The sequence below is a fragment of the Antechinus flavipes genome, chromosome 4, assembly GCF_016432865.1.
Source record: "Antechinus flavipes isolate AdamAnt ecotype Samford, QLD, Australia chromosome 4, AdamAnt_v2, whole genome shotgun sequence".
Classification (NCBI taxonomy): Eukaryota; Metazoa; Chordata; class Mammalia; order Dasyuromorphia; family Dasyuridae; genus Antechinus; species Antechinus flavipes.
The window spans coordinates 24,163,936-24,190,204 of NC_067401.1; the positions used below are offsets into that span (position 1 = coordinate 24,163,936).

Sequence of the window (26,269 nt, forward strand, 5' to 3'; positions counted from 1 at the left end):
ATCAATTGGAGAATGGCTTGAATTCTTGTAAATTTGAGTCAATTCTCTATATATTTTATAAATGAACTCTTTATCAGAATCCTGAAATGTAAAATTTTTTCCCAGTTTATTGCTTCCCTTCTAATCTAATCTAATCTGCATTGGTTTTGTTTGTACAAAAACTTTTAAATTTAGTATCATGAAAATTATCCTTTTTGTATTCAGTAATGTACTCGAGTTCTTCTTTGGCCACCAATTCCTTCCTTCTCCACAGATCTGAGAAGTAAACTATTCTTTGTTCTTCTAATTTGCTTATAATATCACTCTTTATGTCTAAATCATGAACCCATTTAGCTATTATCTTGGTATAGGGTGTAAGGTATGGATCAATGCCTAGTTTCTATCATCCTAATTTCTAATTTTCTCAGCAGTTTTTTTCAAATAGTGAATTCTTATCTCAAAAGCTGGGGTATTTAAGTTTGTCAAACACTAGATTACTATTAGTCACTGATGATTTTGTCCTGTGAGCCCAATCTATTCCACTGATTGACTACTCTACTTCTAAGCCAGTACCAAATGGTTTTGATGACTGCTGCTTCATAAGATAGTTTTAGATCTGGTATAGTTAGGCTACTTTCATTTGCATTTTTTTCCATTAATTCCCTTGAAATTCTTGACCTTTTGTTCTTCCAGTTGAATTTTGTTATTATTTTTTCTAGCTCTGTGAAATAATTTCTTGAGAGTTTGATTGGTATGCTGAGTAATTAAATTAGTTTAGGCAGAATTACCATTTTTATTATATTGTCTCAGTCAGTCCATGAGCAATTAATATTTCTCCACTTTTTTAGATATGACTTTATTTGTGTGAAAAGTTTTTTGCCATTCTGTTTATATAGTTCCTGGTAGACTCTCAAGTATTTAATATAGAATTTTTCTTTCTATCCCTTCCTGCTGGACTTTGTTGGTAATATGTAGAAATGTTGATGGATTATGTGGGTTTATTTTGTATCCTGTAACTTTGCTGAAGTTTTTAATTATTTTGATGAGTTTTTTAGTTGATTCCCTAGGATTCTTTATGTCATATTATCATCTCTAAAGAGTGATAGCTTTGTTTCCTCATTGCCTGTTCTTGTTCCTTCCATTTCTTTTTCTTCTCTTATTGCTATAGCTACCATTTTTAGTACCAGAAAATTTCTACAGTAAAGATCTTGTTAACCACATTTTACTGTCTGGGTCTCTAAACTGAGGATACTTGGTGCTACACAAAGCAAAACCATGAGACAGATATTAGAAATCAAGTAGCACTTTAATTAATCACTTTCAGAATAAGGAATAGTTTTCAAACTGGAAATTCTTGGCAGGAGACATCCTCCATTTGCAAAAAAGGTAGAGATCTTGTACACAAATCATGAATGGGAAAGGATGGGGGGGAAGGAGGATTACAGTAAATCATTTTTAGAGCCTGAGTGGTTTGCCATGGTTTTCAGAAGAAATCAAAACTAACTGTTGTTGTATAAAAATGCTCTAAGTCACTAATGATTATAGAAATCAAAACCTCTCTGAGGTACCACCCCACACTTATCAGAGGGGATGAAGGGAAATAGGAACACGAATGAACTGTTGTGAATACCTTTGATCCAGCAATATTACTGCTTGGACTATATCCCAAAGAGATCAAAGAAAAAAGGAAAAGTGTCTATATGTACAAAAAAGATTTATAGCAGCTCTTTCTGTGATGGCAAAAAATTAGAAATTGAGATTGCATCAATTGGGAAATGGCTGAACAAGATGTGACATATAATTGTGATGAAATACTAATATAAGAAATAATCAGGGTGATGATTTTGGAAAAATCTGGGAAGACCTCTATGAACTGATAGAATGTGAAGTGAACAGATGCAGGAGAACATTGTTTACGGTAACAGCAATATTGTAATGATGATCAGCTGTGAATGAGTAGCTATTCTTAGCAATACAGATCTAAGACAATTTCAAAAGATGAAAAAATGCTCTTCATCTTCAGAAAGAGAACTCATGATCTCTAAGCACTAGTTGAAGTATAAATTTTACTTTGATTTTCCTTGCTTTTTCTGTGATGTCACTAAAACAGAAACAAAAGGAGTGATGGAGTCAAAGGAGAGAGAGAACATGCAACTGAACTGGTAGATTTTAGGGTCATATTGTGTAAGGAAGAAAATGTGGCAAGAGCAAGGGTAATTGACTGGGAGAATAGGGAATAGTGGAACAATTGGAAGTCTTGATAATGATAAAGAACAGGATTAGGAGGAGTGAGACACACACACAGAGACAGAGAGACAGAAGGGTAGGAGATTATGGAGGGGGAGAGAATAAACACTTACATGGCACCTGCTATGTGCCAGGCACTGGTGGGTTAAGGCACTTTAGAAATATGTCGTTTGATTCTCACAGCTCTGAGTGGTAGGTACTGCCATTTCCTTGTTTTACAGTTGAGTGCTTGTGTGTGATGTGTAGATGGATTATATTCAGCTGTGGACTGGACGGGAACAGCCTCTGAGGTCCCTTGCTATGGAGATTTTATGAATGGGAGGAGGAGGCAGATCGGGAGAAAGAGAAGGCTAGTAAGAGGAATACCAAAGGATTTAGAACTAGCAAGGCTTTGAGATATCTAATCCAACATTGTCATTTTACATACGAAAAAACTGAGATCAAAGAGTTCAAGAAGGGAGGGCTTGGAATTGAAAGTTCTTCATGGTTTGATTCTAAGCTGCTTCTCCAGACTCATTTCATGTTACTCCTCTTTATTCTACCTTCCAAACTGTCCTTCTCTTACTTTTCTCCATACCTAACTTTCTATTTCTCACTCCCCCCCCCCCCCTTTTGCATTTCATGCTAGGAAAGCACTCCTTCCTCATGTCTGTCTCTTAGAACATTTGTTATTCATTTTTGAAGAAGACCAATGGAAAAAAAAAAAAAAGAAGACCAATGACTTCATGGTTAATGTCTAGACTTGAGCATAAACTTGCATTTAAGCGAACAGAGTTGTGCAAAGTTGTCAGCCTAACTTCCTCTTCCAAAGCCATTGAAGTCCAGCGGCAGGACCAAAACGCAAGACCCCTGGTGATGGCCCAGGTTGCAGTGGATGTTTTGGGCATCTTAAATGTGGGACCAAGCTCTAAGTACTCACAGCTAAGCAAGATCAGGGGTAACCAACTGGTTTCCAAACCATCAGTGAGTTGGGGGATGGCTACCCCAAGGATGTGCTGATCTCTCCAGGCGGATGAGAACAATTTATTCCAATAGCTACAGAGGTGGCAGAAGCAGGGGCTATGGAGTACCGAGGGCTTGCTCAGAACCTTTAGCTTCCTTCAAAGCTCAGCTTCCACCTTTTAACTAAAAGCCTTGCCTGTCCAGGCCCCCTTCTGCCTTGAATTAATTGACATTTACTTTTGTTTGGGAATGTGTACTCCTAGTCAGTCGTATGCCTCTGAAGGCCAAGAGTCTCCTCTCATTGCTGCACCGGTTCCTGGTTCATAGAAAGTGTTTACGAAATGTGTTGAATTGAACTGAAAAGATTTGGGTATCAAAATAGGAAGAGCGTTTATTCATTAACTCTATTTAAAGGAAGTATTGATTTGGATGTGATTTGACTGTTGTGATTTTGTTCAGTATTCTTAGAAGTGGGTAGGCTTAAATCGGGTGGTTTGGGGTTTTTTAAATAAAGCTTGGTTTGGTTTGTTCTTGGGCAAAATCAGTAAAAGATAAATATCTGGGGTGAGGTCTATTAGTTCATTTATCGAATAAGTACCATAAGGCTGCTGTGATGGGGTGGGGGCAGGGTGGGTGTTACTCCAGAGACAGGTACACCCTAGGGAGGCAGCTAGGTGCTCAGTGCAGAGTGCCAGGCTTGGGGTCAGGGCTGAGTTCCCATCGGGTCGCAGACACTCACTGGCTGTGTGACCTTGCACAAGTCTCCGTGTTTGCCTCAGTTTCCTCATCTGTAAAGGAATCCACTTCAGTGGCTTTGCCAAGAGAACCCCGCAGGGGCTGACAGAGTGGGACCCGCCTGAACAGCAAACACCCCGATGGGATCAGGCCTGAACAGTCCCTGTGCCATAAGCCTTTGTTAAGTTCGCTAAGAGACTCATACAATAGTCAGGAGGAGAGGCAGAGTGTGGAGGGTTTCAGCCCAGGGGGTGAGCCCGCCGGGGCTGGCTCATTACCCTAGGAGAGGGCAGGACAGGACACCTGCCCTGTTCTAGGGGTCCAGGCCCGTGGGGTCCCCGGGCATCCCTCAGCCTCGGGGGCTGCTGGGAGGCAGCGCGAAGAGCTCTGGCCTGACTTCAGTGGGGGGTCAAAGAAGGCACCGGCCCTGCTGGGTCCGCCTCACCCCTCACCCCCCATGTCGCCCCTCACCCCCCATGTGCACCAGCGCCTTCATTATCCTGGGGCAGTGCTGGGGCCTTCCTGCCCATCGGGGCCATCGGTCCTCTGGGCTCCCTCGCCCGGGCACCGTCCGGTTCCAGGCCGCCTGCCCGGCCCCAACCCCCCTCCCCCCATCCTCCCACTCCAAGGCAGCGGCTGCCAGACCAGAGCCCGGGCCGGGCCTTTGTTAGGGCTCTGGCCGAGGCCCGGCCCGGGCGCGGCGCGCCGTCCGCGTGGGCCCGGCCCCGGGTCGGCCTCGGCTCGGCGCCCCAGGCGGGTCTGGCGGGCCCCGCGCGCGCGTCCCGGCAGCCCCGTTCTCCTTTGTCTGCGGGGTGGGAGCCGGAGCCCGTCTCCATCCCGCTCCTGGGCTCGGGCTGCTCCCGACGCCCCCTGGTGACTGAAGCGCAGACAGCACGGAATTGGTGGCAATTAGCGGGCAGGCGGCGCGACCCAGAGCCTGCGAGGGGCCAGCTCGGAGGCGAGGGGGGCATCGGGGGCCCGGGGCAGCGCGCCGCACAGCCGCCTCTGCCGAGCGCACGGGAGGCTCCTGGGCGTGGGGGCGCACGGTGTGGCCGCGGCGGCGGCGGGGGATGCGCGAAGGATGGTGAAGACCAAGGGCGCCGCTGGGGCGGCCGCGAAGCCGCGGGCCAGGAGCCGACCGGCCGCCGAGGCCGCCGAGGCGCCGCTCGCGGCCCCCGCGGGCAAGAGCAAGGGCCGGCCGGGGAGAAAGAGGAAGCTGCCGCTCCCGGACCAGAAGGCGGAGGAGGCGCCATTGCCTCCGGGCCCCTTGGAGAGCTGCTCCTTGGATCTCGGGGGGCAGCGCGAGCGCTGGGTAAAGTTTCAGAAGCGCCAGAGCCTGACTTGCGAGGGTGCAGCCAAACTCCTCCTGGACACCTTGTAAGTATGGCCCGGAGCCCTCCGCCCTTCGCGCGGCACCCCGGGGTGCCGCGCGCCCTGGCCTGCTTTCCCCCGCCCCCACCTCCCACCTCCCAGTGGTGCATGCAGCCTTTCCGAGGACGGATTGCATCAGGACCGGGCTCCCTCGGCCCGCGGGAGGACGGGTTCGGGGACGGGATTGACCCCTGGGTGCCCGGGGACGTAGAGCCGAGAGAGAGCGAGAGTTGGGTCTCCTCCGGGAGAGAGACGGGATTGGCCGAGGGGCCGGCCGCGGGGCCGCGGAGCCCGCTTTCGGGCTGCCGGGTTGGAAGCGCCCGCGCGGGCTCGGAGGAGGCCTCCTTTGTATTGTCGGAGAGGGCGGCTTCTCGGGGCTTTAAACAAAGACACATGGCGCGTTTGCTGCCCGCGGCTTGTTGCATCGTGCTGGAGGACGGATCTCACTTTGCCAGCCCCGTGTCCGCCCGGGCTCCCGACCCAGCGGCCAGCCGGCCTCCGGGCCCGTCCGTGGGGGGGTTTCTTTGGTAAAAGTGGGGCCTGGCCTCCATTCCCAGCGAATGCCTCGGTGAGCATTCATACACTTTGCACGGGACTAGGTGAGGGAGACCGGCGGCCTCCCCGTCCCACCTGCTCCCAGCCATTTTTATTTGGACATGGAAGTTTCCAGGCAAAAGCAGACCTCGTATTTAGGGTCCTTGGGCCACCAGAAGGATTCTCCATAAGCGACTCAAGAGCGAGTGTGTTTGATGCTCCCAACTTAAGCTGCCCAGAGTGAAACAAAACCCTGCGTTTCCATATGCTGGGAAGCGCAGAGCGAAGCTTTAGGGGGCGTTCTAACGGGTTGCTCGGTCCGTCGGCCTTGCTTTGGCCCCAGACCTGGCCCCTGGAATTTGTTGAGTCTTCAAAGAAAAAAGCTGAAGATTCTTTAGAATCTGGGACCTTAGAACGGGAGAGCTAGCGAGGCCCTTGGAGGTCACGGAGCCAGCCCCTCCATTGTGGGAGAGGGGAGCCTCTGGAGGGGTCGAGTGGCAGATGGTTCTTTGTGCAGGCGATGAATGCTTTCAGGACAATTGATGGAGAGGCGGGCAAGCTGCAGCTCCAAGATGGCCAAGACCAGATGTTCAAGAGCTGGGCCCCTGCATGTGCCCGGCCCTTGGGGAGGGCTGCTTTCGAGCTGGAGCCCCCCACCTCACACTAGCCTTCTAGCGTGTGCTTTCTCGGCCTCTTTAGCGTGTGCGGGGTCCATTCTGGTGGATTCATTCAGTGTTTCTTGAGCACTTACTGTGTGCCAGGGGCTGGACTAACCGTGGGGTCCTAAATGCCAGCAAACCAGGTAGTCCCTGCCCTCAAGGAGCGAGCGACATTGCAGTGGGAGAAGACCACACACAAAGGGAAGGAGGCAAAGGGAGAAGGTACCAGGTGGCCAGGGGAGAGGTAGAGTCCAGAGCGGGAGTCGCACAGTACAGCAGACTGTCAGAAAATGGCCCGTTGGTATGAGAGCAAGGACTTCGAAAATAAGAATCCTATCTGGGACTCCTTTTGAGGAGAGAGAGAGTTGGAAGCTAATTTTGCCAAGGGGAAGGAAACTCTGCGGCTTTGGAAACAAAGGCCTCCCTTCCCCGTCCCCACTTCACTTCAGAGAGCTCTTCAGTGGGCACAGTCGGGTTGTCTTGCCTCCCCTCACACTAATTTTCTGTACTGGACAGGAGCGATAATAACACTGGCCTAGCTGGGGGCCAGCAGTGTTACGGGAAGTCTTGGCTGGGATGCCGCGTGTAATGGCAAATGGACTTTCTCAATGACTTCAGAGCATTTTAAAGCTGGGAAGGGCTTCAGCTCCCATTTGGTGGAGGAGGAAATGGAAGCCCAGAAAGTCAAGCCACTTGTCCAGCCTCCCTAGCCTGGCCAGGTAGAAGAGCCTGGCCTAGAACCCAGTTGTCTTGACTAGAACCCAATGTTCTTTCTACTAGAATACCATGAAGCTACTACTGGGACCTAGTTTTGATAAACAGAATGTCCATTGTAATTGGATTCTTTACCAAGTCGAATCCTATCCAAGGGGGCCCTGGGACTTGGTACTTTCACCTATAACCCCATCCTTTGGTGCGGACATTTGGAGGAGAGGGACTGGTGAATTGCAGACCCAAACCCACTGACAGAAAAGACTTATTTGGGACCCTCTGCACTTATAAGAAAAACAGATGTTTAATCACTGGATCATTAAAGCTAGTCTAACCAGGAATGAAAGTCCATAGTTCCTGTTTAATAATTAGCTTAGGGAAAGGATTATGTATAAAATACTTTTTCTCCTCTAAACCCTGTGTCACAGCCCTTTTCTGGGTTTTCTTTAGTGACTTATTCCTCTCTACCTCTCACACATTGTTACCTGGAGTGTGTGTGTGTGTGTGTGTGTGTGTGTGTGTGTGTGTATGTGTGTGTGTGAAACAGCTTCTCGTTGTTTTATTTTCTCTCATTTAACAGGCCAAGGTCATTTCTTCCCCAAACACCCAGTTGACAGATTCGGGCCATACATTGCCTTTTCATTTTCACTCTGGTAAAACCTTTTAACACATTCCTAGCTCATAAAAAAAAATTGAGCTTTTATGTACATGCACTAATCAACATTTGAGAGTCTAATGGGAAACCTGAGTAATGTGGGCCGTTCCAGCTGTGAATGGGAAGCTACCTCCATTTGTCACGGGCAAATCTGAGGGAGCTGCTTCCCTGAGCAGCCCGGCCTGGCTCTTTCACTGGGGGCAGCCCTGCCTACTTCTCCATCCTCTCCCCTCTTGCTATTCTGATCATTATTGTTGTTTCTAATAAGCGTAGAGCTCATCACAAAGCAGCAGCTGCCACGTAGTCACACCGATAATTCATGGAAGTACTGGTCTGCACAGGCTCACCCCGTGTAAGCCATTATCTGAACAGAGATCGGTACCCTGAAACAAGCGGAGGAAACGTGGCCATAATTGGGAATATCATCATAATAGAAACAATAGAAGTGATATATGTTATAAATAATAGAAATGTGGCTCTCGTCAGACATTTTTCCAGAATAGGGACGGGGCCTTTCTTTATGGTTCCCTGCCAAGTGCCAGTGTCCTTGTTCCCGTGTATTTATATTGTAAATATTTTTATGGGTACATTTTGTTTCTGATAAAATGTTAACATTTAGGCTCCTTCAGGGCAGGAACTTTTTTTTTTTTTTTAACCCTAGCATCAAGCATAGTACCAGCACACAGTAATTTCTTAATAAATGCTGGATGACTGACTAAATGACTAAGATCTACCCCTTCTCCGTGGGCTCCTATTTGCTCTCCCACAAATCTCTTTGACAAACAGATTTTTCCATGTCTTTTTGATGGGGAGGAAGGGAAAGAGGGGGAAGGGATCTGTTTCCCCTCCTACTAGCTGAGGAGATTTAGTAGCTGAGCTTTAAAGTGCTTCCCCATTGCCCCCCCCCCTCCACTTTTCAGGGGTTGATTTATTATTTATTCTGCCTATATTGAAAGAACCTTGATAGGACTTCAGGCGAGGGGAATTGGCACTTTTGAGTCTCCTTTCCCAGGAATTCCCAGACTGCCCCATTTCTCTTTTTTGCATTTCATCTCTGGGTGCCTTCCCCTGTGGAGCTGGAAGCTGCTCCTCCGCTGAATTCCCAAGCCCCCCCAGCCCCTTCCCACTGCTTTTCCTGGGACCCTAAATAAGACACAGGTGATGATGGAGGACAGTTTCATTAAAAAAAAAAAAAAACTTGGGTCATTTTTGACTGCGCTAGCAGGGAGGAATCCTGGTGCGAGCCTGGGAAAATGGATTCGTGAACAGCTCCTTCCTGAGCATCCTTGTGGTGGGTGGAAGAGTGGGGGCAGGGCCATTGTGCTCCGTTACCATGGTGAAGGCACAGCTGGAGAGAGGGAGGCTGGGAGGAGTCCAGAGCTGCTCTGGATGGGCTGGAGCTGTTGAAAGACTTCTGGGGAGGAGGCCTCAGATGTTTGGAACTAATTAAGCTCCAATTACAGCTCTCTCCCAGCACCCCTCCCCCAGCCTTTGGCGCGGAGGCAAGATAATAATGCTCCCAGTGCAGAAAGGAAGGGCAGGCCCCAGTGAGTCTCATTAGGAGGGGCTTTCAGAAAACAGCCGTGTTTTGTGTACAGAGGGCCGCTGGGAACATTTTCAGGGGTTCCAGCAAACTACCCCATCCCCAGAGAAGATAGAACCGGGAGTCCGGTGGCCAACTGAGTCCAGCTGGTTCGTTTACGTAGAATGCTGGCCTTGTCTTCCCCAAGGCCCCGGGTTTAAATTCCACCTCAGATTTTTGCTGTGCTGTCCGGGCAAATTGTACTACCTCCGGACCACCGGCTGCTGCAGGGTTGTGAGTTCTCAAAGGTTTGCGATCTGCCTGAGTGGAAGGCGTTCCCACACCTGAAGTTACAGGCAGGGCTGATGCAATCCAGGGTTTTTTTTGGTACTGACCCGCCACTCATGTTAGGATGCTGTTAGCAAACGGATCATGGAGCCAGAGGGAAGCCCCTGGCCCCTTTTATAGCTGAGGAAACTGAAGAGTGGAGAGAGGAAGTCAGGTCTAAGATCTCTCAGCTCTGTTCTCTTTCCCATATAGATTATTGGGTAAAAAGCAAGAGGGAGGGACTGGAAAAGTAGCACATGGCAACCCTCCCAGCCAGTCCATCCTTGAACTTCAGGGGGTGCCTCCTGGGAGGCTCCCCGCTCTCCCCCCCAGCCCCTTTGGTATCCTTCACTCCCCAAGCAAGCCCACCTGCGAGTGGGTGTGTGCTCAGGAGGCCGCTGTCCATGGTCCTGCCGGAGCTGGGCTGTGGGGCCTGGGCCTGACTGCTGGGAAGGGCCGGCCTCGGAGCCAGGAGGGAGCCCACTTCCGGGCTCTGTCTCACCCCCCTTTTTGACTTTTTCTCCATCTAGTGAATACCAAGGTCTGGTGAAACACACTGGAGGCTGCCACTGCGGGGCCGTGCGCTTTGAAGTCTGGGCTTCGGCAGATCTGCATGTTTTTGACTGCAAGTGAGTGACCCTTTTCCTTTCCTCCGGAGGGCACGCCAGGCTTGGGGGAGGCAACCGGGACTCTCCACCGGGGATTCATGAAAATAAACATCACCAAGGGATAGGAACTGGCCTTCGGAGTTCCCTGGGACGGGCAAGGAACTCCCAGGGGAGGACACTCCCTCCCACCATGTAAGCCATCCACTTCCCTGCATCCAGGTGTCTTAGATGCCTAAAACCCTCAGGAGTTAAGGGACCTTGGAGGGTGAGAGAGGGAGGATCTGAATCCACAGACAAGCCTTTATCCACCTGCCTTTTGTGGATTAGGGGGGGAAATGGAAATGCAGACATGCATTTTTGGCTTAGACTGCTTAAATGTTCTGAATGATTCTTTACAATAAAGCATTCTCCACTTGTCCATATACTTGTTTTTTATTTGCAGCATTTGTTTGTCTTACTGCAATGAACTTCTTTGTGCTAGGAGCATCGTTTGTTGATGCAACAGTTTTTCTCAGGATTTTATATAAGGATACCCTGGCTTTAGAGCAGGGCTTCTTAAACTTTTCCCACTCATGACCCCTTTTGACTCAAAATTTTTGTGTGTGTGTGACTTGGGGTATATAAAATAGGTATATAAACCAAACATTTCCTGATAATAAATCATTTTGTGACCCCCACTGTCAGTTATGAGATCCTATGTGGGATCACATGAACCACAGTTTAAGAAATTGGGCCTTTGCATCAGGCCCTTTGAGTCTGGCTGTGACTTATCCCAGCTCTCACAGACTTTGGAAGAGATCTCTCTTGCTGCAAATTCAGTGCCTTCCCCACTAGATCAGGGCTCCTTCACCTCTTTTTGTGTGTGTCCTGGGACCCTTTGGTGATCTACTGGAGTCCAGGGACCCTCCTCAGAAGAATGTCTTAAAACACACAGAATATAACACGTAGGATCTTAAAAGAAACAAATTATGTCAAATTTTTCAGAGGCAGCTGGGTGGTGCTGGGCCTGTAGTCACAAAGACCTGAGTTCAAATTCAGCCTTAGACACTTAATGACTGTGTGACTCTAGGCAAGTCACTTAACCCAGTGTGCTCAGTTTCCTCATATGTAAAATGAGCTAGAGAAGGAAATGGCCAAACACTTCAGTATCATTGCCCAGAAAATTCCAATGAAGTCACAACGAGTTGGATACAACTAAAAAATGGCTAAACAACAACAGTTATCAAAATGTTAAAAAAAAAAAAAAAAAGAAAGATAAATTCATGGACCCCAAATCCACAGTAGGGGTTTCTGTAAAGATAGATTTTCTTCATACTATGAAGCCAGGTATTCCTATAGGACACACACACACACACACACACACACACACACACACACACATACACACACACACACACACACAAAATCTCAGAACCCCAACCCCGGCTTGGACCCCCTGAAGGAGAGGTTCCATCTGGGGATCCCCAGGACTTTGGGTAGTTCCTCACCCCTCAGAAGTGATCATTAAAAGTGTGCTGGGTTTAACCAAAGTAATGGTGGAGGCTATGGGGGCTCTAGCTGACATGGTGACTTTTCTTACTTTGCCGTAGCTGTAGCATTTGCAAAAAGAAACAGAACCGACACTTCATCGTTCCAGCTTCTCGGTTCAAGCTTCTGAAGGTAAGTTGGAGGGGTGCATCCGGGGGCACGGCTGCTTGGTGGGGGGAAGGGTCTGCTGCCCACACTTTTTTTTAAAGCTTAGTATGTAGAGCACAGGGACAAAGGGGTGGGTGGTACAGTGGATAGAATCGAGGCCTGAAGTCAGCAAGACTCAAATTCCTGAATTCAAATCTGGCCTCAGTCAACTGTGTAGCCCTGGGCAAGGCACTTAATTCTGTTTGCCTCAATTTCCTCATCTGTCAAATGAGCTAGAGAAGGAAAAACAAACCAGTTTTTGTTTTTGTTTTTTGTTTTTGCTAAGAAAACTCGAATTGCAGAGAGGGAAATAACAGAGAAGCAACTGAGATCTAGAGCACATGCTGGGAATGTCAGGAGAGCTTTCTCTGGGCATGAGTTCCAAGGCCCTTGGCTCCCTCTGCTCCATCTCCCATCTCCCATAAAACTTCATTCCCCTCCTATTTTGTGATGGTGCCCTGGGGTGGAAAGGGGATGGATCAGGATAACCCTTTCTGTCCTGAGTAATGTAAAGGGAATCCACTCTGAAAACGTAAGAATGCTAATCATTCCACTGACCTGGGGATTTCAGAGGCCTCCCACCGGGCACAGGGACGGATCTCCGGATCCAGCCGGCATTTTCACACTTGGCCAGCGTAGGTTTTGTTTGGTTTTACTGTACGTATTTGTTATATGGAAGGGAGGAGAAGAAAGCAAATCAATGGAAAGGGATGTTAAGGAATTTTTAGAAAGCATCATTAAGTGGAAAACAAAAGGACATGTACCCATTTCTTACATTTTTCTCACAAAGAAAGTGAAAAAAATTAGCAGTCTGCATGCAGAGTTCTGCCTCTGGAGGTGATAGCATTTTTCATATTGGGTCCTTTGGAATTGCCTTGGGTCAGTGTCCTGAATACAGTAGCTTCATCTTTCACAGTCGGTCATCATGACATGTTTCTGTTACTAAGCACAGAGTCCTTCTGAAGCCATCTATCTCCCTCATCATTTCTCATGGCACAATAGGACCATCGCATTCATGTGCCACGACTTGTTCAGCCATTCCCCAATGAAGAACAACCCTCGATTTCCAATTCCTTCCCAATACAATGCTATAAATACTGTACATAAAGGTCCCTTTTTTTCTCCGAGTCAAATCCAGATCTCTTAGTGGTATTGTTGGGTTGAACAAAGAGTGCAGTTTGATAGCCCTTTGGGAAATAGTTCCAAATTGTTTTTCAGAATGTTCGGACCAGTTCCGAACTTCACCAGCAAGGCATTGGTGTCCCTATTTTTCCACTTTCCCTCCAGCATTTATCATTTTCCTTTTTTGTCATGTTAACTAATCTGATAGGTGTAAGGTGGGACTTCATTTTTTTAAATTTGCATTTTTCTAATTTTCTAATCAATTGTGATTTAGATAAATCACAATTTAGATTGTGATTTCATTGACTATTGATAACTTTGATTTCTTCTGAAAACTACCCATTCATATTCTTTGATCATTTATCAATTGGGGAACGGCTCTTATTTTTATAAATTTGACTCAATCCCACTCTGTTAACAAAGGGCAGTTAGGCAAGGGTTCCTCCCCTTTTTTGTGTCCTGGACCCCTTGAGCAGAAAGGTAAGCCAATCACTGGATTCATTGTCTGGGTCCCACAGTCAGGCAGCTCTGGCAGCTCAGGAAGGGAGGGACATTTATGAGGATCCCATTTTATATGTGGCAATCGTGGTTCTGATGATCGTGAACATCTAGGCTATGTTTCCTTATTTTCTGTCAACAATTTGAGAAGCAGAATGGTGGAGAATAGAGGCAAGAACATTGGATTTGAGTCAGATGACTTGGTTTGAATCCTAGCAGTACTGTAACCTTGGGTCTTAGTTTCTTCATTTGTTAAATGAGGGTTGGTTTCTGATCTCAAGGTCCTTTGCAGCTCTAAGAGCATTATCTAGGTGGAACCTATCGCCTAGGTGAGACTTCTTCATTTTGTCTCAAACGATCCAAGAAGGCATTGAGCCTTCCCCTAAAGAACTTATCAAGGGCCATGCATGTGAAGCAGGACAACGTAGCCCCGAGCATGTCCCTTTCCTGCTCAGAATCCTCTGGTGACTCCCTATTGCCTCCTGAATCAAGGCTGGGCTCCCTCAGCTTGCTCTTGAGGGCACTATACAGCACATCATGCCCAAAGCACACCTCCACATTCCAGATCTGGCTGCAACAGGAAACCGATGTTCCTGAGCAGAATGGAAGGTGCCCAGAACTGAAGAAAGACAGCCCTCAAATGAGGAAGCTGGAAAACACTCATCTGTATAAAAATAGGGTGAAATGATCTCATGTGATCTGTAAGTGATCAAGGAGAAATCCGAAGAAAGAGAGAAGGAAGGGAGGATTATTATGATCATGATGGTACAGAATGAAATAAGGAGCACCGAAATCAGTCCTGGAGGATGGCAATGAAATCTCCCTCCCTCCCTGAGGCAGAAGCCAGGGCTTGAGGCAGGAGACTGTTGCACTCTCTGTATTAGATACTTTAGTTGTTTTTCATACAATTTAGGGTTCAGCCTGGGGTTTTTTTCACAAAGTGCTGTGATGTAAGGAGAGAAGGAATCAAGGCAATGTATTTTTTCCCTATTTGGAGAGGGAATTCAGTGCTTTAAAAAAAAAGTAAAAAAGAATATCAGAAAACAAAAGGAGGATTGTATCTGGTGGGTGGAGAATTGGAAGGGGTAGAGAAAAAGGGCCAACTTGGAATTAAAATTAGATTTGAAATCTTCCTGAAAAAGACATAGCTGAGTGCTCTGAGGAAGCAGTAGTTGTGTGTGCTTCAAAGAATAGGAAACCAGATCCATGGCTGATGCCTCTGGGTAAGAGATCTTCTCCTCAAGGGACAGTGAGTAGGAGTAGTCTCCAGTAGCTTCCTGCTTTGTTCCTGGGGCATGTTTGCAGAGGACCTCCTAAAATCTGTCAGAACACTCCTGGTGATTCATGGGATACCTATGGTATTTCCTAAAGGAACCAGAAAGTGCTGTCAAAGAGTCTTAGGCAAGAAGCTGGAGGCAAAGGTAGCATTAGGACCACAGGTAGTGTCATTATCGATGCTTCTAGGCAAAGGCAACAGATCCAAAAGGGCAAAGCAGGCTTAGGGAATGAACATATGTTTAAGAAGATGATATCTGAGAATTAATGTAGATTTTAAAACATAGTAAAGATAGGCTCCTGACTATGGAGGAAAGGCATTAGATTACAGCTAGTAAAACCACATGTGCTAGGAGTTTTGAAAATCTAAACAAAAGCGTCTTAATTTGAAGAGGATGAAAAAGGAAGAAACTACATTTATTTATTTATTTATTTATTTGTATTCAGCTTTTTTTTCTTTTGCCATCTTTTAAAACGGTCTTTTATTTTTCCAAACGCCTGCAAAGATAGTTTTCAACATCCATTTTTTGTAAAACTTCGTGTTTCCAAATTTTCTCCCTCTCTCTTTATTTTACCTTCCCCTCCCCAAGACAGCAAACAATCCGGTATACATTAAATATGTGAAATTGCATTTTTTCACCGAGCTAGATGCCATGGAGAGCAGCTCCAACATAGGAAGAAGAATGGCATTTGAGACATTCAGAATTTGATAGAAGATGGGATCCAAAAAAGGACTCGGTGGTAAAAGTCATGGGCTCCAAGGTTTGCCAAAAATGCACAAGCACAGTGAAGGTGTAGGGAGGTAGATTTGACCTCAGAGTATTGCTGTGGATTGGTAGGAGATCCGGTGCTGAATATTCCTTATTTAAAACAAACACGATCGATAAAAAGCATCAGGGCTGAGGTAGCATCATGTATTACAAGGTGTATTCATGCGAAATCCAGTAATAAGAGAGTTAGACATGAAGAGCGTTTGGGTAAAGATCAGTGGTTGCTGGGAGAGAAAAGGTCACTTCTCTTCTCTCCTTTCCCCATAGAGGAGAAGTGACTACTCCCTCCTAGATGTATGATATAGAAGGAGGAGAAGGAATGAAAAAAGCAATTATTAAATACCCAATGTATGTCAAGCATGGTGCGAAGTATTAGGGATAGAAAGAGAAAGGTATTCTTGCCTCCCAGAGTTCATATTCTAATTGAGGGAGACAACGAGGAGCCTCAAGAGTTCAGCTGCAGGACAGCTGGGAATGCCCAGAGGTCTTGGGAGTCCCTTGGTAGCTCGGCTGTCAGTGCCCAAGGCCTGACAGTGAACAGCAGGGCAGATGGCTAGGCCATATCCAAGTCATACAAACCTTTCATTTTGCAAGTGAGGAAACAGGTCCCAGAAGTTACACGAGTTGCTCAGTCCCACTGAGCAACTATTTTATTTTAATTGAAGTTTTTAATTTTGAAAACATAAGGATAATTTTTCAGCATCGATCCTTGCAAAACCTTGTGTTCCAATTCCCTCCCCCAGATGGCAAGTAATCCAATATATGTTAAGCATGGTAGAAACGTATGTTAAATCCAACGTGTGAAAACAGATTTATACAATTCTCTTATCGCACAAGAAAAATCAGATCAAAAAGGAAAAAAAATGAACAAGAAAACAAAAAGCAAGCAAACAGCCACAAAAAGAGTGAAAACACTATGTTGTGGTACACACTCAGTTCCCACAGTTTCTTTCTGAGTGTAAATGGCTCTTTCCATCATGAGATTATTGAAAGTGGCCTCAGTTTCTCATCTCATTGTCACACTTGTATTAAGTCGCAGAGCTGGGGTGTAAGTGTGAGTCTGTATGTGAGTGTGTGTGTGTTTGTGAGTGAGTGTGTGTATGTTTGTAAGTGAGTGTATGTGTGTGTGTTTGTGAGTGTGTATGTGTTTGTGAGTGTGTGTGTTTGTGAGTGTGTGTGTGTTTGTGAGTGTGTGTGTGTTTGTGAGTGTGTGTTTGTATATGCACAAACCTGGGTTTGGGAGATTATGGATGTGTTTGTGAGGGCGAAATGTGTGTGAGTGTGTTTGTTTCTGTGCTGTGCTATTTTAATAGGCTAAGTGACTGGTCTGAATCAAGTAAGAGGAGATGTAAAGATCAAAGAGTAAGTTCTTTAACTTGGGCTGATCGTGTTTATTGTGGTGCTACCAGGTGGGGGGAGAATACTTAGGGAGCCCTTTGAAAAGACCTTGTTCTATAAGTATTGAAGGGAGGGATCCCGGAGAAGCCTGAGATACTTGCATGAACTGATGCAGAGAGAAGTGAATAGAATCGAGGGAACAGTTTATACTGTAACAAGAACATAGAAAAACGAACTGCTTTGCAAGAGTTGAGGGGTCTCATGGCTGCAGTGACCAACCACGATTCCAGACGACCACTGATGACTCCCGCTTCCCACCTTCTGACAGGGCAGGCTAGACTAAATTCAAAGACTTGGGCAAATTTTGGAACACAACTAGCATAGGGATTCACTTTATTTGTCCGAGTGTATTTTTTACAAGGGTTTTCTTTTTCTTTTTCCTGTGACAGAGGGTGAGGGAAAAGGGAGGAAAGGAAAAGAAATGTTAATTTTTAAAAGTTGAAAATTTAAAAGAAAAAGATCTGGCTGTGATCCTGTGCAAGTCACTTAACCCTGATTGCCTTGCCAAAAAAAAAAAAAAATTATAAAAGAAAAAATCTGGGGGTTATAGTTGTGGCCCATATGGCCACGATGAGGCATTAGCCTCAGAGCTGGTGCAGTCCTGGAGTGCACTGAGAGCCGCGTTGCTTTGAGCATAAGAGGTGATTCTCTGCTGTACCTTGTCCTGGTCAGAACCGCCTGCAGCGAGGGGTCGGCTCTGAGCATCCTGTTTTAGGAAGCACGTGAATGAGTAGGAGAGCGTCTGAGGGGTCCGGCCAAGGGTCTGGGGTCCATGTTTTGAGGACTGAGATAAGTGGGGACGTTGAGCCTGGAGAAGAGAAGGCCTAGTGGGAGTTGTCTGTAGACCTTCAGAGGGATGTCACGGGGAAACTCGGAGCAGGGGCAGGAATTGCCAGGGTCGGTTTAAGCTTCATCTTAAGCTCCCAGCTAGTCTATCGACTTCCCAGAAGTGCAGCGGCCGTCTCGCAGATGGGGGCTCCAGCTCCGGGCGAGGGCCGCGGGTCCCCACTCGTGGGGCTCGGAGCGAGTGTCCGATGGGCTCTTTCCCGACGCTGAGATTCTGCAGTAGCTTCCCAGACTTGCTCAGCTTGGACTTTATTCCTGGGCCTGTCCGGACTGTGCCTGAGTGCTCCTGCCTCTGCTTCGCTCACCGTGTCTCTCTGTGCCCGGGGTCCCCCATCCCCATCTTAAGACCCAGCTCCCTTTGCCATGAAGCCCTCCCCCGGTACTGTCGGGTCCTCTCCCTCCCTCCGCCTGCTGGGATTAACCTTCCCTCCCTGCATCCCCACAGCACGGTGTTTCACTGTTCTTGGGTCGTTATTTTTAAAACCATTTTTCCTTTTTTGGTTTGATTTCCCATACGCGGCGTGGTTAAGTTCATATGCATTACTTGCCTGTGTCCCCTCCTGCTACTACAGCCGGAGCTCCCTGGGGGCAGAGCGGGGCCCTTGTGGCAGGCACGTGGCACACTTTTAACCACGGATTGTCCTGACGCTCCCTTGTGACAGAGCATCCCTTCCCCCCGCTCCGGTCCCTGCATGTCGTGGGGTCCCCGCCGTCCTGCCCCGTCGGGCCCCAGGCTCTCCCCCCGTCCCGTGCCGTCTGCCGGGCCCTGCTCCCTTCCGCTGGCGGTCCTACGGACCTCCCTCAGTGTGGGGGCCGCGTCCTCGGGTCCCCCCTTCTCTCTGCACTCGTTCACGTGCCGGTCCGTGGCTGAGAGAAGGAAGGAGAAAGGCTCCTCTGACCAGGAACCGTGTCTGCGTTCCCACAGGGTGCTGAGAACATCACCACGTACACCTTCAACACCCACAAGGCCCAGCACACGTTCTGCAAGAGCTGTGGGGTGCAGAGCTTCTACACGCCTCGGTCCAACCCCGACGGTTACGGTAGGTGGGGGAGCGGGGCTGGGTCCCGACAGCCGGACCCCGAGGCCTTTTCTGGCTCCGTCCGCCAGCTGAAGGTGCTCGAGTGAATTCTGAGCTGGGGGGACAGGGAGCCCCGATCCGTGACTGGCAGGAAGCAGCCGGGTCGGGCCCGTCCCAGCCCTTCCGAGCTCTGTGGCTCCGGGCGGCCCCCAACTTCTGACCTAGCTCCTCCCTGGTAGAATGGAGGTAACGACGCTTAGACAACTCGGTCAGGCCCCAGAGACCCATGAGCTCTTATGGCCGCGTGGTGTCTGAATTAGACCCCGGGGACCCAGATTCTAAGTGCTGTTCCTAGCCATGATTGGGATGTCAACTCTCCAAACCTCAATTTACTCATCTGTAAAATGGGGACGATAGTTGCCCTGTCCTGCCCACCTTTAAGGCTACCAAGGACGGCCCTTGGTAAAGTGCCGGGGGTTTTCCTTAGGTTGAGGGATCGTGATTATAATGACCGTGGGCAGTAGGGGGAGGGAGATGGGGAACGGGACCAAAGAGGAGCGTTTGCCCAGGGTCACCCAGAGTGAGCAGCCGGCCAGGGTTCGGACCCAGCCGTGTCTCGCCCTTCTGCACCCCGGCTTCTCTCCGCCGTCTCTCAGCAGTCGGTGCTTGGCCCTGCCTGCCTGGCCGCTGCTTGGGTTTGCCCCATTGGGGCTCCAGGAGCCCCCGGCAAAGAGGGAATTGTTCCTGGGGGAGGCAGACTGGCCCAGACAGGGCCCTAGACAGGAAAAGAAACCCTCTCTCACCCTCGGGGTCACCCTCAGCCCTGACCTCTGGATCTTGGGGGGGCGACTGTCCCCGAGTCAGCTCACACTGCCCCAGCTGATTGTCCCCCTTACGGAGACCCCTTCTCCTAACTCTGACCCTACGAAGCTGGTGAGGTGCAGGACCGAGGTCAGGCTGCCCGGGGGAGCTCGGCAGAAAGGGGCCGGGGCAGGAGGGCTCCTGTGTCTGTCCAGAACATTTTAAGTGGGTCCACGAGGAGTCGGGCTCGAGTAAAACTGCCTGACGGGCAGCAGGAGGCATCCCCGCTACTGGGCCCAAGCTCCCTCAGATCCCTCCGCCTGACCCTGGGCTCCAGCGGCCCCGAAGGCCGGGCTCAGAGTGCACGAATGAGCCCCAGCAGCAGAATGGGGTCCCACTAGCTGGTTCTAAGGTCCTTCACTAGCTGGGGAGTTGGGGCCAGGACTGGGCTGGAACCCCCCAGTCACAGGGCCAGAGCTCTCAGACCCCTCCTGGGCCCGAGCCCCCTCTGAGCCCTCAGATCCCTCCGCCTGACCCTGGGCTCCAGCGCCCCGAAGGCCGGGCTCAGAGTGCACGAATGCGCTTGGGGGGCGGTTTCCCAGGGGCGGCCGGGGGTGGGTGCTCCCCATGCTGACATGAGCCCCCTCATGTTTCCTGCCCAGGAATCGCCCCCCACTGTCTGGACGAAGGCAGCGTGCGCAGCATCGTCATCGAAGAGTTCAACGGGAGCGAATGGGAGAAGGCGATAAAGGAGCATAAGACCATTCAGAGCAAGTCCAAAGAGTGAGCCCAGCGGCCCGGCGGGGGCGCCTGCCATGACACGTGCGGGGGTCCCAGGGCCCCCCCACCCCCGTGTCGGAAGCAGAAGGGATCACTTCGTGCGGAGAGGCAGCCGAGGCGGCCGGGCCGGAGGCTGCTGTTCTTTCCTGGACCAAGCAGGCTGGGCCCGGCTCCCCGGGCTGCACGGGCCCCCTCAGCCCAGTCCGTGGGCCAGATCATTTCACCTCCCCCTCCCCTCCCCACTTTCATGTGAGCTTTTAGGGACATGAGCCTCCTTTGGTTTTTATTAAAGATAATTATTACTGTGGTTCCTCACTTCCTTTGCTTCGGAGAGTCATTCAACAGCAGCGATGGGCGCAGTGGGAGGGGAGGGGGCCTGGGAGGGGGGGCCTTGGTCTGAGCCGGGCAGAGCCATAGGGCATGGGTTTGGGAGAAGAGGGGGAGATTGTCAGGGGAGAAGCTTCTCTGGGGCAAGTCCTGCTGCCGAAGCCCGGACGGGGGAGGGGAAAGCGAGGCTCTCTTGTGCTTAAGCTTTGGGGGGGGCGGACAGAGAAGTCACCCGAGCGGAGGCTTCTGGTCCGCAAAATGAGACCAGACAGAACGAGGGGCTTACCTTTTGTGGCCTTGGGGCTCCTCTTAGAACATAAAAGGTTTTGAAAAGAGGCAGTTCCAGGCATCCTTCAGGGCCGCAAAAGTGGGACAAAGTTAACCGACGTTATCTCATCCATCCTCGAAAGAAACAAACCTACTTTTTAGGTAAACTGAGTCAGGTCACAGGTCAGCTGCACAGGCGCCAGTGGGTGGATGAGGGAAAGAGCTTCTGGCCACGGGCCGCGGGCCCAAGGAGTCCAGAGCAGCCGGCTCCTCCTCCCGATGACCTCTGGCTCCTCGTCTAGCTGAGGAACCTGATTCCGCGGAGCGTTTGGGGGAGGTCTGGGGCTCACCAGAGACTGAGCCCCAAGCAACCAAGATCCCAAAGGTACGGGCGGAGGCCGCAGGAGACGGGGGGCGACGCTGGAGTGGGAGGCCGGCCGCCATGGGGGGGGCCGCCGTGGGAGCTCTGGGCCCAGGCGCGGGGAGAGAGGCTCCGGCCCGTGGTTAGTGGAAGTTTGGAACAGTCCAGGCCGGCCTGCATGTGGCAGGATGAAGGAGTGGATGAAAAAGCATTTGTTAATCCCCTACTGTGTGCACAGGCTGGGGGCCCCAGGTCCTGAGGGAGGGGGTGGCGAGGCAGAGGGTCCCGCGGCTTTTTGGGGCGCTTTTCATCTTTTATGCCTTGGACCATGTGGCAGGGCCGAGGACTGACAAGCCAGGCCTCCAGGGGGCGCTTCTGGGAAGATGGCGCAGGGGAGGGGGAGGGGACGGCTGCCAAGCCTGGTGCTCGGGCTCACCCGTGGGGGGGAGGGGGGAGGCGGGCGAGCCCCTTCTCCGGGGAGGGACGGCCGCCCTCACTGAGGCTGGAGACAGGCCCAGTGACCTGGGGGCCAAGGAGTCTCTCCCCTGGGGGCTGAGGGGGTGCTTTGCCCGCCGTTCCTGTCTGCCCCCTAATGTCCCTGCCTTTAACCCCCCACCCCCAGCGGCCAGATGAACCTTCCCGAAACGCGGCTCACGCCCACAGCGGCAGCCTCGGCGCCTCGCGCCCACGCGGGACCTTACCCCGCTCGCGTTCGCTGCTTGACGGGGGCTGTCACGGGGAAGATGAAGCCTGGTCGGCGCAGTGGCGGCCGGTCCGCGTCCGTCTCCACGTCCCTGCCTTCCCCGCGGTGACGCCATCGTCACTAACGGGAGGGGAGCGCGCCGAGACCCTGGCGGGAAGCCCCGGACTTTGGGCCAGAACTTCCTCCTCTGGCGGGGCTGCTTCCCCACAGGCCTGAGCTGCAGGCGGCGGCCGGGAGGCGGGCCAGAAGCAGGCCCTGGTCGGGGGCTTCGCTGCCGGGCCCTCGGACCCGGGCCCTGGGCTGTGGGGTCCGAGGGAGGTGGCGGGCGGGAAGCTACCCCTGGGGGTCCCGCCGCCCGCGCTCCTTCGCGCGCGGAGAAGGAAGCTCCTCGCTGGAGGCTTCCCGATGTCCCCCATCAGTGAAAAGCGTGGGAACAAACCCAAACTGCGGCTTAGTTGGAGTCTCCAAGTGCGGGAAGGGGCCCGGGCGCCAGGACTAAGCGCCCAGTGTTAGAATCCTGGTGACAGCTCAGTGGGGCTGACGGAAACAATGCTTATGGGTTCGCACGTTAGAGCGGATCCTTACAAGGTGTGAAGTCACTAGAACTGGTGGAAACAAAGCTTAACACCTTTGAGAGCCCCCGCATTAGCTCCCACATTGGGAGACTTCCTCCCACAATCCCACTCTCAGAGGAGGCAGCCTTTGACGCTAAAAGAGCATAAAAACAGCTGAGCTCAGGCAGGAGCGTCAGTTGGAGATTGAGAAGCCCCGAGCTGGAGCTGGGCTGGAGGCAGAAGCTGGAAGAGCTGAAAGACAAGCTGCAAGAGCTCTTGGAACCGAGGAGGGAGAGAGGCCCCTAAGAAAGCTGCCCGGCCCGAGGAGAGACAAGACTTGGAAGGAGAAAATAAACGTTTGGATTTTTCCAGCCGGCTGCATGTGGAGGGATTATTCTCAACTGAATCTAAGGCCGCCCCCAGAAACCACACCCAAGGACGGAGGGGCTCGGGACAGAACGGCAGGAAGAGCCGGGGCGGGACAGAGCCGGAGGCCCGAACTCCGGAGGCTGCCGAGTGCGGGCTGCCGGAACAAGCGGGTCCGGGCTTCTCTCGGTCCGTTGTGGGAAAGGGGAGCTGGGATCGGCCCGGAGGGGAGGGGAGCGGAGAGGGGGGTGGGGTTCCAAAGGCCCCACTTTCCATGAGAGATCAGAGAATTACTGTGAGAAGAGATCAGGAATGAAAAGGGGCGAGTGCGCGCAGCGAGGACGCTTTCCTTAGTTCCATTAGGAAAGTGAACGGCACCTACTGTGCGCCAGGCGCTGCACTGATTTTTGCCAACATGACCTCCCGTGAGCTTCACACCCGCAGGAAGGCGTCCTCCTTCTCACGCTACAGTTGCGCAAACCGAGGTAGAAGTTACGTCACCTGCCTGACGTCACACAGCTAGTAAAGCGGCTGAAGCCACGTTTGACCTCAGAACTGACCTGGGGCTCAGCGTTTTCCCCACCAGCCTCCAAACTCCTCCTTTCTGGGGCTCAGCAGGTTTCCTAAAAAGTTCGAACTGGGAGATTCTTCTCGTTCTAAAATTCTCCCAAGTATCTTTCTCCTTCCTAAAATGAAACCTTCCCTTGTAACAAAGGTAACAGAGGCAAGATGTGCGCAAGGCTCTGCTGTGGGAGGAACGCCTCCTCTGAGAAGGAAAGGGAGCTCGGTCCGTTATCTGTTCTCGGTCACAGATCTAAAACTGGAAGGCCCTCAGGCCAGCCCTTTCACTTTACAACTGAGTAAACTGAGGCACGAGGAGCTTAAATCTCTTTCCCAGAATCATTCAGAGTGGAGGCTTTCCTGAGGCTTCCTGGGCCAGTACAATCATAAAGTACTTAGCATAAGATTTAGAACACTGTAGGCACTTAATAAATGCTTGTTTTTCCTCCCTTCTCTATTGTTGATTAATTTTTATTTTATTTTATATATAACAAATATACACAATGAGCATTTCCAAATAAAAAGCAAAACAGCAAACTATATGAAACTGTTACTATTATATATGGCTTCTCTAAAGAAGCACATAATAGCAGCTTTATTTTTCTGGGTGTCCTATTAAACTTCTGTTCTCTTTAATACATTTTTAAAAAAATGTTTCAATGTCCCTTTGTTTTTCTTTCCTTTTTGGCATTTTCCTCCCTATCCCCAAATCTTCCAAAATTGCAAAAGGAAAAAAAGGAAGGGGGGAAGTTTTATAACAAATATATTAAAGCAAAATAAACCTATACTTTAACCACATTTGAAAATGTGCACCTTGGATCTAATACCATTCTCTCAAAATATTTTTAATAATAGTTTTTTATTTAAAAAATATACACAAATATAGTTTTCAGCATTCACCCTTGCAAAAGCTTGTGATCCAAATTTTTCTCCCACCTCCTCCCCTGGATAGCAAGAAAGCCAATATAGATAAAACATGTACAATTCTTCTATACATATTTCTACATTTATCATGTTGTGCAAGAAAAATTAGATCAAAATGGAAAAAATAAGAAAGAAAACAAAAAGCAAGTAAACAATAAAAAAGTGAAAATACTATGTTGTGATCTATACTCAGTTCCCACAGTGTAGCTGGTTCTCTCCATTATAAGATCATTGGAACTGATTTGGATCCTCTGGTTGTTGAGGATGGCCACGTCCATCAGAATTGATCATCATATAGTGTTGTTGTTGAAGTAAATAATGATCTCCTGGTCCTGCTCATTTCACTCAGTGTCAGTTCTCAGACGCTGACCCTTAGCTGAGCCTGGGACCCCACAGGGCTGACCTCTCTGTGGCCTTCCACATCCAGCTTTCCCCCGGCCTCTCACGGCCTCCAGGAGGCTGCCCATGCGCGGTCTCCTTCCCCTCCAGTTCTGGATCCAGAATCCAATCATTGTATCACTGAAGCACTGACCTCCCAGGCCATGGCCTCCCTTCCACCTGAACTTTGGCCACCAAAGTCACCGGACACCCCCCACATGGACGTGCTGTCTCCTCCATTAGAATGCAGCCTCCCTCAGGATAGCCTTCGCCTCAGGCATGTCAGTGGCTCTTCATTCATTCATTCACTCATTCATTCATTCATTCATTTATTCTCCTAGTTCCTTTTCAGCTCTTCAGTTGTGGGGGAGAAACATACAGAGAAAGAGAGAGAAGAGACTGACTAAGGCTCAGCCATTGGTCTAGCTCAAGTCCTACAGAGCCATGCTCAAAAGCAGGGCTGCTCAGACTTGAGAGACCCCTGGGGCCCTAAGGTGACAGAGCCTTCTGACGAGGGGCACCCCTGGCAAATGCTCTCCGTGTCAACATGGCTGAATCTCATACTATTTTTAAGTAAATGTCTTTTGTTAAATGTTGGATGGTGCAGGAATATCCCAACCCCAAACCTGAAGCTCTGGACCCATACATACACATACACACACAGACATATAGACACAGACACACAGACACACACACACACACAAGTGTGTGTGTGTGTGTGTGAGTGTATGTGTGGCCATGAAGAGTCAGAATCAGAATTTAAACCCAGAATTTCCTGAATTCAAATTTAGTCTTCAGCTTCCTAAACTGGGGTTCCCAACCCCATATGGGGACTTATAACGTTATAAGTTATTATCAGTAAATGTTGCTTTGTATGCCCATTTTTATATACTGATATAACGGGCGTCATGTAAAAATTTCTCAGACAAAAAGGGGTCGAGAGTAGAAAAAGTTTAAGAATCCCTAGTCTACTTACCACACCACGCTGCCATTCACCCTTCATAGAACTATAAGCAAAACCCATTTTTAAGAAGAAAAAGAAATTATTTATGGGATTTTATAGGAAAGTGATTGAGACCCTCAGAGCAATCAATGGGGTCTTAGCTATGCTGGAAAAGAGTGACTTTTAACTGAAACTGAAAAAAAATCAAGAGGAAACAGGAACATAGACCGTGGGTGAGGAATTCTGCATTCATAGCAGAATGGATTGTGGGTTGGTTAGTTTTATTGAACTATCCTACCCCTTTTTAATTTCTTTGTTATAAGGGACAGATGTAATGGGACATGAAGGTGATGAACCTTCAAAAAGAATTAATTCTGTAATGGAATATCATTGTTCTATAAGAAACAATCCG

General features: G+C 49.6%; 1 protein-coding gene across 1 annotated transcript; it reads left to right on the forward strand.

Annotated features, from left to right (window-relative positions):
• Nucleotides 1-2,958: 2,958 nt before the first annotated feature.
• CENPV (centromere protein V) lies at nucleotides 2,959-20,788 on the forward strand. Its single transcript, XM_051996487.1, has 6 exons — nucleotides 2,959-3,189; nucleotides 4,817-5,280; nucleotides 10,213-10,311; nucleotides 11,880-11,949; nucleotides 18,799-18,913; nucleotides 20,356-20,788. Exons 1-6 carry the CDS (start codon nucleotides 2,959-2,961, stop codon nucleotides 20,478-20,480), a joined length of 1,104 nt encoding a protein of 367 aa, XP_051852447.1. The 3' UTR covers nucleotides 20,481-20,788.
• The last annotated feature ends 5,481 nt before the right edge of the window (nucleotides 20,789-26,269 follow it).

What these genes read in the sequence shown, in the direction of transcription:
- CENPV (XM_051996487.1), top strand. Translation starts at nt 2,959, where the DNA reads ATGTCTAGACTTGAGCATAAACTTGCATTTAAGCGAACAGAGTTGTGC. An exon ending in AAACTCCTCCTGGACACCTT is followed by an intron (nt 5,281 to 10,212) that starts GTAAGTATGGCC and finishes TTCTCCATCTAG; the next exon opens with TGAATACCAAGGTCTGGTGA. An exon ending in CTCGGTTCAAGCTTCTGAAG is followed by an intron (nt 11,950 to 18,798) that starts GTAAGTTGGAGG and finishes GCGTTCCCACAG; the next exon opens with GGTGCTGAGAACATCACCAC.